Source organism: Colletotrichum phormii, assembly GCF_030913505.1.
Source record: "Colletotrichum phormii strain CBS 102054 chromosome Unknown BDP81scaffold_20, whole genome shotgun sequence".
In the NCBI taxonomy this organism is placed as follows: domain Eukaryota; kingdom Fungi; phylum Ascomycota; class Sordariomycetes; order Glomerellales; family Glomerellaceae; genus Colletotrichum; species Colletotrichum phormii.
In genome coordinates this window covers 687,094-699,555 of record NW_026851462.1, presented here as the reverse complement: position 1 = coordinate 699,555, position 12,462 = coordinate 687,094, and the positions used below count along the sequence as shown (strand labels likewise).

At 50.4% G+C, this 12,462-nt stretch overlaps 4 protein-coding genes across 4 annotated transcripts; 2 read left to right on the top strand and 2 right to left on the bottom strand.

Annotated features, from left to right (window-relative positions):
- Positions 1-1,097: 1,097 nt before the first annotated feature.
- On the bottom strand, positions 1,098-1,906 carry BDP81DRAFT_97549 (uncharacterized protein). Its single transcript, XM_060596542.1, has 2 exons — positions 1,789-1,906; positions 1,098-1,725 (listed from the first exon to the last, which is right to left on the bottom strand). Exon 2 carries the CDS (start codon positions 1,665-1,667, stop codon positions 1,239-1,241), a length of 429 nt encoding a protein of 142 aa, XP_060441495.1. The 5' UTR covers positions 1,668-1,725; positions 1,789-1,906; the 3' UTR covers positions 1,098-1,238.
- A 2,949-nt stretch (positions 1,907-4,855) lies between these two features.
- On the top strand, positions 4,856-7,364 carry BDP81DRAFT_397778 (uncharacterized protein; the record flags this gene model as incomplete). Its single annotated transcript, XM_060588371.1, has 8 exons — positions 4,856-4,957; positions 5,014-5,104; positions 5,160-5,327; positions 5,391-5,415; positions 5,482-5,981; positions 6,268-6,574; positions 6,648-6,679; positions 6,757-7,364. The coding sequence occupies 8 exons, from the start codon at positions 4,856-4,858 to the stop codon at positions 7,362-7,364; spliced, it is 1,833 nt and encodes a 610-aa protein (XP_060441494.1).
- Positions 7,365-8,605: 1,241 nt separating this feature from the next.
- BDP81DRAFT_435930 (uncharacterized protein) lies at positions 8,606-9,549 on the top strand. Its single transcript, XM_060591088.1, has one exon. It carries the CDS (start codon positions 8,660-8,662, stop codon positions 9,479-9,481), a length of 822 nt encoding a protein of 273 aa, XP_060441493.1. The 5' UTR covers positions 8,606-8,659; the 3' UTR covers positions 9,482-9,549.
- Positions 9,550-9,721: 172 nt separating this feature from the next.
- On the bottom strand, positions 9,722-11,019 carry BDP81DRAFT_397777 (O-methyltransferase; the record flags this gene model as incomplete). The annotated part of the gene is made up of 3 exons (XM_060588370.1): positions 9,722-10,472; positions 10,523-10,773; positions 10,837-11,019. The coding sequence occupies 3 exons, from the start codon at positions 11,017-11,019 to the stop codon at positions 9,722-9,724; spliced, it is 1,185 nt and encodes a 394-aa protein (XP_060441492.1).
- Between the last annotated feature and the right edge of the window lie 1,443 nt (positions 11,020-12,462).

Here is a 12,462-nt window from a genome sequence, read left to right as displayed (position 1 = left end):
TATCTCTTCCTCACGAACAAGTCAACCGCGGGAATGAGTCCGATCCCTCAGCCGCCGAAAATCAAGTCAATGTCCTGCTCGGTTGGTGGTGGTGCTGAAGTTGGCAGTCGATCGGTCTCCTGTTCTTGAACCCGTCAACCTCTGGATCCTTAAATGGCTAGGGATCGTGAGTTCTATCTCACGGTACCCCTTCGTGCTTGTACTGTATTTATGAGGATGGTACGACGAATACGGGTCGGGAGGTGAACGGGCGTTACTAGTGAAGATTGTCTTTGTGGTTCCAGGTGTAGATGTGAATGGTTGTTATTGTAGATGTTATTGTAGATGTCCTGCGGGCCAAGGTCGTTGCCTTTAATCCATCGAATAAAGACACCAAAGACGGAATGATCTGAGAGAACGGTAGCTTGTTCGTTATCGACTGCTATATATGGAGACCATTTACTCCTGAGCGGCAAGTCGCTTGTTTGCTAACACTCATGGCTGCCTGCCCTGCTGCTCTCCCAAAGCAGCTGCTTTCTATGTAGATAAGCTAGACAAGTTTTCTCGACAATGTGCCTGGGAAGACCTACTACACTAGCCTTTTTCTGAGCCCTTCATGAATAGAGGAGATCTTTTGCCGTCATCCAGTCTCACCAATGGAAAATGCTCAAATTGCTGCTGTTTATATTGTTAGGAGACACTATGAGAACTAAAGTAGATGCTGCTCTGAATTCTCCCCCTTCCTGGAACACCAACGTACTGCCATGGCCGTCAACATCTACAGTGGCTGCTCAGAGAAGGCCAACCATTCAATTTGATGAAGCTCCTGGATTCACTTGGTGGCCCAGCTTCAACTTTGATATCGCTACATCCTTGTCGATGGTGTGGTTGTGGCCAGCAGACGTGTTCTTCGAGTTGGCGATTCGCAAACCGGTGAATGTCATTCCATACGATGTGGCATCAAGGTTGTTTGTGTAGTCGTCTCCAAGCCTCACGCCATCGCCATTCTCTATGCCCACGTTGTAGAAGACGTGGCCCTGAGACTTCGCTTCTTGCTCCACTGCTGCGCAGAGCAACTTGTCATTCGGGCCAAGGACCTCAAGAAGCTTCGTGAAACATTCGGGCCCGACTTCTTTCGCCTCAACAAGGCATAGGTCAGTTTGCTGTGGGTGAAGTGCTGGGAAAAGCTTGACGAGGTTGTCCACGATGGTGCAAATAGATCCGACTAACCCCTCGAACTCGGACTTGCGATAGATGGCTTACTGGGCTTTAGCTAGAGCGCCGACCTCCTGTCGTTCAGAAGTGGTGACCTTCTCTCGTCGAAGAAGGGTGACCTTGCGGAACTTTGAAACAAGTTTCTTCACGGTCTGATCTGCCTTCTCCATCTCGGCATCCTGATCAGGAACCTGGAGGTTCTCGGACTCCTCCTCCTCCTCCTCGTTGAGCTCCTTGAACTGCTCAGAGGTCCTCTTGGCATTTTCAAATGCCACCTCAATCATCTTCAACCAACTTATTATTAGGCTACGGCAGCAGGGCTGGCCTGGTAGCCTGATTAGGCTGATCTTTACCTTCACCTCCAGCCGAACTGCTCGGGTTAGGCTAGAGGATACTACTACAGAGGACTCCCCCCTATCCTGTGGGCTGCCGCAAGGCTCCTCACTATCCCCGATACTCTTTTTACTATACATAGCCGATATCCTAGCTGATAATCAAAAGCTTCGGTTTGGTTATGCAGATGATATAGGTCTATTAGCTATTAGCCCGACGCTAAAAGATAATGCCACAGCCTTAGGCCAGGACATTACTTACATCCTCAACTGGGGCACTGATAACAAGGTTGCCTTTGACCCAGCTAAGTGCGAGGCAATCCACTTTAGCAGGAAGCATAACCAGATAAGGGATATACCAGATATACAGGCAAGAGGCCTAACTATTAAGGCCTCGACCAAGCCCATACGATGGCTAGGGGTCTGGTTCGACAAGAGACTCACCTTCCGGCACCATGTGGAAACAAAGGTCGCAGCAGCATAAAAGGTAGCCCATTTCCTACGGCACCTAACAAACACAAAAGGGGGGCTACCAGCAGCTGCTGTGCGTAAAGCGGCCGTGGCCTGTATCTTACCTACAGTCCTCTACGGAGCTGAAACCTGGTATGCAGGCTTATATAGACCAGCCTTAAGTAACAACACCAATACCAGTAGTGGTACTACTATGCAGATAGCTACTATAGGTACGGGACAGAAGGGCCTGGTCCGCAAAGTCGGGAAAGTTATTTCAGCAGCGGCAAGGGCTATCCTACCTGTCTGGAGGACCACACCAACTAGCAGCCTCCTTCGTGAGGCTGGCCTGCCCACAGCAGAGGTTGCCCTCGAAGCAGCACGACTACGCTTTGCTACGCGGCTACAGAAGGTTGACCAACAACATCCCTTGGTCCCAAGGCTCTGGCAGCAAGGGCGGCAACGAACAAGACTTCAAAGAACAGCTGGCCTCTTACCTAAATGCCCAAGGCCTTTACTCATACAGCCGCAACACCCCCCAGGCTCACAAGACCTCATAGCCCTAGAGCGCAAGGAGGATGCAGCTAAAGCCTTCCAAGCCTGGCTCAAGACCGTACCAGACAATCATACAATCGTCTACTCAGACGGCTCTAAAGCCGCTGATGGGGCCACGGGGTTCGGCTTTGTTATCTATCGCAAGAACTGACGTATAGCCCAGGGCTGCGGCCGCCTCGGCTTAGCAGAGGTGTTTGACGGTGAGGCGGAAGGGGCGAGGGCGGGGCTCCGACGGGCCCTCCATACCTCTCAGGGCCAGCCGATACACATCTGCATCGATAATACCAGTGTCATCCAGGGAATCCGTGGCAAGGTCCCAGACTCCTCACAAGCTGCCTTCTTAGAGATCCAGGAGGTAGCTAGGATATACGATATACGAACCCATTGGTCCCCGGGGCACCAAGATATTAAAGGAAACGAAGAAGCAGACAGCCTAGCTAAGGAGGGAACAACTCTACCAGTCCCTAGGGGCCAACTAGCTACTCTATCAGGTATCAAGTGGCTTGCTAAAGAGCGGCCAAGACGCCAATATAGACGATGGTGGAAACAAGAGGCAACTCCCCGCTATACCCAACTAGGGCTCAAGGCCACCCTTGTTTGCCCTCCTGAACTTGGCCTCCCTAGGGCTGCCCTTCATCACCTCCTCGCGGCACGGTCAGGCCACGGGGACTTTAAACAATATCACCAACGCTTTAACCACACAGAAGCACTACTCACCTGCTCCTGTGGATGGGTTAAGGAGGCAGACCATCTAGTCTACTGCCGAAAGACCCTACTGAGGAGGCAACAGTGGCCCACCCTCTACCCCTACAGCCGCCAGGAGCCCGTAGGACCTATAGGGTCCCTCGATCGCTACTTCAAGGGGCTAATCACTGACTCTGAAGGCTTCCAGGCCTTCCTCTGCGTGACAGACTTCTTCCAGAAGATCTGCCCGCGGTACTAGGAGATAGGTCATAACCTATCCTCCAAACGACAAACTACCTCTATTAAGAAACCAGATGGTTATAACGGAACTAGGGCACCAGTGGGAACTAGGGATGGATAGAACACATAGTAGCTCACGAGCAAGATTTGGAGGACGTCAGGATACGGCGTGTACTATATAGTATATAGCTAGAGCCTGCGACCCTTCACGCCACATACCCTCCGGGAGGTCTGCCGCCACGGCGTTAAATATAAAACAAACAAACAAACAAACATCATCTTCAACCACTTTCCTGCCTTCTTGATGTCGGCTTCTTTCCACTCGCCCTTGGCGTACAACTTCTGAGGATCAAAATCCGCATCCAGGAAGCACATTGACTCCCCCCAGCGGGTGAGCTGCATGTCCGCGGCTTCGAGTTTTGCTATGCAGAATCCAAAGTCCTGGTGTAAAGCCCGTCCAACTCGGACGTACTGGAAACAGTCGATGCATGACTTGAAGATACCAGGGATTCCGGCTATGGCCAGAGAGAATGATATGGGCTCCATCTCGGCGAATCGCGTTACCAGATGTACGATGGAAGGGGTGCAAGTCTTGAAGAACTAAGGTTCGTAAAGAGTCACGGTAAGGCTTCAAGCCTTGAATCGTACGGAGGCCGATGATGGGACACGAAGGTAAGATGGGATCGATCAACCCCGATAGGGGGGATCTGGTCGGATGATATGGGCAAGTCAATCACGGGTCAACGGAGCAAAGGCGACATCAAGAGAGAACTGGTGGTTTGCAAGGCCAGACTGGGAGACCGAAATGCATTTAGACGTTGTGCAACTCGAATGTGGCATCGGGGAAACCCTGAGGCGTCAAGCTGAAAAAACAGCACCACACCAACGTGCTAAATTGACGCCAATCACCTCTCTCTCCTGGACCGGGCATCCAATCGGAACATGGAGAGAACAGGGACACCTGCCATCTCGATCTCCTCCAAGAGACACCGCCCATGTACGATTGGCGTGTTCTAGCGAAGGCAAGGAGAGGTCATTTGGCTAGCAAGTGGCTGGCCGATCGATGATTGAGGAGCCGGTCAAAGAGGGGCTGAGAACCCCTCACCAGGTGTGCCGCCTCACGCCGCCAGAGTCATTATCAGCCAGTGAATGCTAGACATGACTTTCAATACATGATGCATGTCAGAAAATCTGATATGTCAAATGCCCCATGGAAAGCAATTCGGCACAGAGGATGGTTTCACTTATCGGCAAGGCAACCCGCCAAACTCCTCAGACACCATCAGGCTACTTACATATACTGATCTCATTGACGGTTCGCATCAGAAATATGAAATGCCCCTTTACCCTGGAATATAGAGATAACATTCGCTTGTAGCATAGCGAAATAATAAGCTGACATGGCGGAAGCATCCGACCTGTTGCCCGAGTACCTTCGGCCTCTAGAAATACGGAACATGCTGCGAAATCCGTCCCAGAGCTCGGTATCAGAGCCCAGAACAGTATGTTTTGACCGCTGAGATAACTATACTTGCGGGGGCGCTAATTCTTGTTCAAGGGCCACAAGTTCAATGGAGTGATGATTTCAGAGAGTCAGAACACCACTTTAGGAGACCAAATTAATGTGACGTATACGAATGATCAGGAAGGTAGGAGGACAGTCTGATCGATGTCTCGCTATCTTACTTGACTGACAAAGCTTAGCTATTCGTAAAGAGGTTTTGAATTGGTTGTCACCTAGAGCCCTAGAAACCCCATTTGACCGACTACGTGAAGATCTCTGCGAAGGAGTCGGGGTCCAGGCATTGGAGAGACCTGAATTCTGCAACTGGTACGGAGGTCATCAGAAGTGGCCCTGGTGCTACGGGATGCGTGAGTCACCTGATAATCTTGCAGCTCAATAATTGAGTTAAGTACTGTACTGAATTGTTGAAGCTGGTGCTGGCAAGACATCGTTCGCGTGAGTACTTTGTCTCGATATGTGTATCTTAGGGATATGGTTCCTGGCTGACCGTTAATGACTTAGAACCATTGCCATTGACCACATCCAGAAAGCTCAAAGCACACGGCCAGGAAATATAGGCCTTGCCCACATCTATTTCGACCATGAAGACGATAAACAGTCAGCACTAAAGTTCCTCCGGATGATACTTCGTCAACTGGTTGAGCTCTCACCAACCATTTCGGATGAGGTCATGTCGTTGTATAACGACAACAAGTCTGCAAGGCGCCAATCCATCCTCAAGTCCCGAGAATGCAAAGGACTCTTGAGACAAGAAATGACCCGATTTGATACGATATATATCGTATTTGATGCTCTGGACGAGTGCCGGGATGACGACGAGACTGCGAGTCGAACAGACACACGACATGACTTGCTCGATGCGCTTCATACCCTTGGAGAGAAGTACCAGTTCTTGATCACTTCAAGATACGACGCGCCCTCAAGTGCCGGAGTTCGGTTGGAGGATCCGTTCACAACGATGCAGATTTCAGCAACGCACGAAGACATATCGGAGTTCATTCGTCAGAGAATCAAGCATGCCCAGAACTTGAAGAATTTGATATAAGACAAACCAGAGCTTCTCAAAACGATTTACAATGTCATAGTCGAGAAAGCAGCCGGAATGTGAGTTTCCCCCTCCACCGGCTATCCTGATAAGTAGTCGTGTGCTGATTATCTACTCGGGGACCCTCAGGTTTCTCCCAGCCCAGCTTTACATGCAATTCTTAGTTAATGAAGCACGTAATTGCTTGGTCGAGGTCTTGGAGCGACACTTACACAACTTGCCATCGTTCCACGATAAACCAGTCGGAGAGGCTTATCAAGAGGCCTACGAAAAGATTCTCAAGACTGTCTGGGAACAGGACAAGCAATCGGCAGGCATTGCCCAGACTGTGATCTCATGGCTCAAGTTCACTCAAGACCCCACCAAGGTCACATTACCTCTTCTGCAGGGGGCGTTTTCTCTCAAGGCAGGATTGCATGTTACTGGCGAGCACACAGGGATCTCCGAAGAGGACTTGCTTAGGGTTTGTCGGGGAGTCGTGACGATAGACCGTTTCACTGAGAGAGTTCGCTTCATTCATTACACGGCAGACACTGACTTCGAGGATGAGTATGTTCAAAATCACCGGCTTGCAGGAGCCCAGAAACAGCTAGCACAGACTTGTCTGGACTCACTCACTCAGGGCACGATTGATGATGGACATCCATTGGTTCGGTATGCCAGACTGTATTGGGGTTGCCATGCTCAACACGATGAGTTGCACTTTTGGGACAAGATTGACAACCTTTTAGACTTCAATGACCGACCGGCAATCATCTTCCAGGCCGTCATTGATTCATTAAATTCCGACTGGAAGCCAAAGCCGGGTGGTTACGAATACGCAGGTCTTGAACCACTTCACATTGCCGCATACTTCGGCCTCCAACAGACCGCCATGAAGTTTCTGGACAGAGGAGAGGACATTGAAGTGAAGGACTGCCGCGGATGGACGCCGATGCAATGGGCAATCGTTGGTCGTAGTCGTGACCTCGTTAAAATGCTTTTCGAGCGCCATGCAAGTCTTGTTTCTGAGGATATACACGGGTTTCCCGCAGTGTTTTGGGCAGTTGGGTCCAGGCTTACGGAATTCAAGACGCAATATATTTGCCTCTACGATAAGGCAAGACTCGTGTATGGCGAGTTCAAGGTCTTGGGGTCGAGACTATCATTTTCCGCGGCACTGCCAAGTACCGTGGAGTCGAGAACGAGCACCGATGTTCTTCACTTTCTCCTCGAAAATCTGCCGGATATAGATATCAGAAGATCTGTTGACGAGCGAACACTATTGTCAGTTGTGGCAGAGAATTGGCAGTGGGACGCTCTCGATATCCTGTTAAGGCGCAAGCGGATGTCAACCTGAAGGACAAAGGTGGCATGACGCCGATCCTCTGGGCCTTACTGCCTCCGCGGTCCCGGACTTTTGTCGAAAGTTTCCAGGTGTACAACAGTTCTCAATTGAGCCTCGGGAATATCACAATTCTCAAAGCGCCGAATGTACATGAAATCAACATCGACGACAACCGTTCTTCCGAAAAGGTCGCTGAACCACGTATTTGCAAGCTCATTGGGAAACACTTGGAAGCGACCGACACAGAAGGAAGGACTGCCCTCTCTCTGGCCGCAGAGAATAGATTCCACATTGTCTTGGATCATATTTTACGGAAGGGCGCAAAAGTAAATGTTTGCGACAACAGAAAGAACACGCCTCTTCACTATGCATCCAGTCTCCCTTGCTTCAATACTATTCACGTCGAGGATCTACACTGCTATAACGAATCCAAGATAAGACTTGGCACCACTGAGATCCAGAAGCTTCAAACGGGGATGGACAAAACTTCAGCGGTCTTAGAGTCACCAGAGAGAAGTGTGATTCTACTTCTCAGGCATGGAGCAGACACAGATGCCCGAAACAACTATGGCCTCAACCCACTTGCAATGGCAACTCTGGATGGTTTAGAGGGAACTGCTCTGTTGCTTCGAAAGGTCGAAGAGGATGATAGACATAGGGAAGAAGATCCCTTCGCTGCTCAGCAGCGTCATGTTGACACTGGATACGGCAATGACGACTTGAACCTCCGAGCTCGTCAGCGGAAGGATTACGTCAAAATCCTGCTGGCTACACTAGATCAAAGAGCCTGGTTTTTCTTGAAGCATGTCCATATTTATGATGAATCAAGCTTATTGGTTTCATCTTTGTCGGACGTACTTGGAGCAAATGACGAAAGCCCGCCATCCTCAGAGACCGCTAGTCAGATTGGCCCTGGACAACGGCTTCTATCACGCCCGACAGCATCATTCACTACATCACTGACGATATCACATCTTCATTTCTATCATAGGTCCAATACGACTCTTCGTGGCTTTTGTCGTATCAAACATGCTCACGGCTATGATACGACTAACTTGAACGTCGGCGGCAGTTCGAAAATTACAAACCTCCACATGTATCAACGCTGCTCTATTGTAGCTGAAGGCACCACGGAGATCGGAAACGTGCGGGACGCAGATCTCTCACGGCTACGTATTGAAGCTAGTTCAAAGATTAAGTCCTTGGAAATGATGGACCGTTGCTCTATCATCGTCCAAGGTCAAGCCGAAGTTGCTTCGACTCTTTGTTCAGACTGGTCAAGCCTCGTAGCCCGCGGCGATTCGAAGATGTCAAACTTAATCATGTACGGTCGCTGTTCTGTTACAACTCGAGGGCCTACTGAGATTGATAAGGTTTACGTCAACCAAAATTGCATCCTGCGGCTTCGAGGCGAAGCCAAGATTCACGATGTGATACTCAACGACCATTGCCAACTCCTAAGCTGGGAGGCTTCCTGGACTAAACTGGTAGTCGGAAATGATCATTGCAGTCTTATATTCCAAGGAAAAACCAGGATTCTCAGTGCAGTGCTCACCGAACACTCTCAATTATTGAGTAGAGAAAGCGCTCGTGTACAGTCTCTTGTCGGCCGAGACCACTGCAAACTCTTCTTCCAGGGAAAGACCAACATCGAAGCTGCATCTCTTCGAGATCACGCTTTGCTTTTTTGCAGAGGAAGATCCAAAATAAGAGCCGTCGTTGCTTCTGACTGGTCATTGGTAGCGATGATGACAGTTGGAAGACCCAGCAGTTTACTCTTACAAAATTATGCCAAGGCCTTTCTCACAGATTCTACCGCCACCAACCTTCCATATAATCCCAAAGATGATAGCTTAGAGAATTCAGAGAATCAATCTCAGGCAGGGAACAGTGTGAATAATATCTATGTTGAGCATCAGGCCAGACTTGCGGATCTGACAAGGGCCTACGAAAGCGACGAGAAATTGGAGAACGAAGCAAGCACGAATGACTTTACGACCACGCAAATGATGACATGGTCGAAGAAGATAGCGTTTCCAACTGGAGATGGATCAAAGAAGCTGTGGATCAGGTCAAGCGTGAGGCGTTCGCAGATGGCCAGTGAGTTCAATCTTTTGAGGGCTGGCTGACCTGCGCCTTGAGAAGCCTGCTGGGGTTGGTTATTTAACCCCCGGAGCTCCTGGATGGTATGGATGAGTTATCTGTGAGTAACTGCTGTACTTCAGACCGTTGAGCCATTCAAGCAACGAGTGTTTGTAGCCTTCATGTACCAATGGGATATTAGAGGCAAACTGTGAGGCGCTGAGGTGTTACTTGGATCAACTTTCATACCCTAATTTCCTCATACCGCAGTGGCACCGCACCTGCCCTCATGCCAACTCACACTCAATGAGCGACTCAGACCCCTCCCCCCTGGACCAGATCTTGACGATCCTCAACCCAGCAGCCTCCTCCGTCCTCTCCCTCGACGCAAAAACAGTCATCATAACCATATCGAGCGCCGTAACCTGCCAATCTGCGCCCCTAGAGGGTATCACGTTCTCATTGATTAGTAGTCGACTATACCCAGGCCTCATCGCAGCCTTGACCTGCCCAAGGATACTCTCGCAGACCTCGTCCGTCCAGTCGTGCAGCACAGAGTGGAAGTGATACGCCCTCGCGCCCTTGACGGGCTGTTCGGTGTGGAAATCATACGGCATAAGCTCAACCTTGGGATCCAAGTCCTGGACTTGCGCCTGAGAGAGGACATGAGGGAGGTCCTGGAGAATATGCCGTCCCGGCGCAGAAGGCTGTTTACGACAGAACTCGTCTAGATCGTGACCGATACCGCCGCCAATGTCGACGATGAATGCCGCGCCCGGTGAGGTAGTATCTGCGCCATCGATGAGGTGGTCGGCTACAGGGTAGAAATCGGGGTCCATCCAGAGTCTCCGTCCTTGACCGTACCCTTTCATGAACTGCTGGAACTCGCCGGCGGGGTATTTTTCCATGATATGCGTGAAGAAGTCCTTGTTGCTGCCGATGGCATCTTGTAGAGGTCCTACCTCTGGTGTGATTTTCCGCCCGTTCTTCTTGAGGTACGTGGGGAAGTTGCAAAAGGTAGGCCAGACGCCGCCGACTCTGAAAGAGGTCGTAAGATACTTATATTCGGCTGGATGACGTAGACTTACACGCAGGAGTAGGCGCTGCCGATGATAGGAAGGGTCAGCGACTTTGAAAAGTGGTTCGTCTCGTACTCGTCCACGCCGGTCTCGTACAGGTATCCTGTCGACGCCAGGTGCCGCATCGAACGTGCCAGAAGATCTTTGTCAAAGTCGAGTTCTGCCGCGAGCTGAGCTATGGTCTTGGGCCCTGGGTTCCGGGCCATGAAGTCGAAGAGGCCTGACTCAACTCCAGAAGCGATGGCGCACCCAGTGGCGGGCTATGTATCGTATACCGAATCAGTAAGACGTCTGGTGACCATCTATGGTTGGCCGTGTACTACCTGTGCCCACAAGTGCTTTATCATGATCTCTCTAGGCGTATCCAGAGCCTGAACCAGTTGACGAGCCTGTTTCAAGAGATCGAGACGTTGCTGGTCATTGTCGAGAGAGAAGGAGGCGCCCAGCGTGCCGATGTTGTTTAATAAGGTCGCCACTTCTTTTGGGTTGCTGGGCTGATTTGCCATGTCGACTGACACGCCATGGGGAAGAGGTTCTGGGACTGAGCCCATTGTCCGTAATCAATAGGATAGACGATGGGTAGTCCTGAAGTTAGGTAGGATAAGTGAAAGAAAAGCTGTTCCCAATGCTGACCACAGGTACGTTGGGAAATGATGTTGAATGACATGGGGCATCGAACAGTGGTGCCAGACATCGTCGAGCATATCTGTATGCTTGTCTTTGCATAGAGCCACCACTTCTATATGTGAACGCTTGACAAGGTCCCATATTCGATGGATGTTTTCTCATGATCGCCAAGATTCAAACACGGAAGCTCCCATCTATTATACCACTTCTTTTATAGCTCCAAAGGCAATAACCATTATCTCCTAGCGGCGATGAGCCTATTTAACAAACCGGCCCTGGCGACTCCCACGACTTGCCCGACAAGCAGGTATGGCACCATAGCCAGGTCAGGAAGTTGGGCGTCGATTCGGCCGAGCCGTCATTTTACCAGAGGCGGCTGGCGGTAGTTAGCGGGACCTCGCTATTCTTAAGAAGGAGTATCTCGACAAGTAAGATCTACTAGATTAGAAGCCACCGTGTCTATCCTTTAGCGTTGCCTGCTCCGTATTCGGGCATATGATCTAACGAATACGTGACGAGAAGTGAAGCGGCGTTAGGACTCCTGGATCTCTTGAGGTTGGAAGCGATTATCGAAAAGAGCTATGCGGCAACCAAGAACTAGGAACTTCTCCAATGCCTGCTTGCAGGTGCCAAGAGATCACGAGAATTATGCGAGGCCCAAAGGATGCTCTGTGCCGGACGATAACGCGAATTCTCACGATGGGTGATGTATTTATATGGCCTTGAGACCAGCCCAGCCCTCCCCTTTCCGACAAAGGTGTTGAAAGAGATGCAAGAAATCAGGTAGACACAATGCAGTCCTTGCCCCAAGACTCATCATCTGCATCAACCCAGAGGAATCAATGACTTCCAGGAACGGACTCAACACCTCGGCCTGTCTCTTCTGCACATCTCCCGAACCCCATTTCCTACACCAGGCGATTCCAGACGCCCCCAGCATCATCTCACACCTCACATACTCATATAAAAAGAAAGACAAGATTGCTTTGGAATCCTTTATGAGCCATTCATGAATCATGCTAGTCCTACATACAGCTCTCCCCCTTCCTCCCCTTCCACATCTCCCCATACTTAAGCAGTTCTCATCTCAGGGGCGTCCCCCAGATCTGCTCCTAGATATGCCGCCTTCTCTCTGCTCAACGAGCAAAGCCCACCTAGCAGAAAGAACGCAGTATTAACATCAACAGTAATAGTTTTCCACAGTCTCCTAGGTAGTGGTGGCCCCCCCTTGAAACCATTCCACCACCAAACACCCCCCAAAAACGCCAGGCCAACAGGGAGAAACTCTCCCCGCGATGGAAAAAACGAATCAAAGACCAACT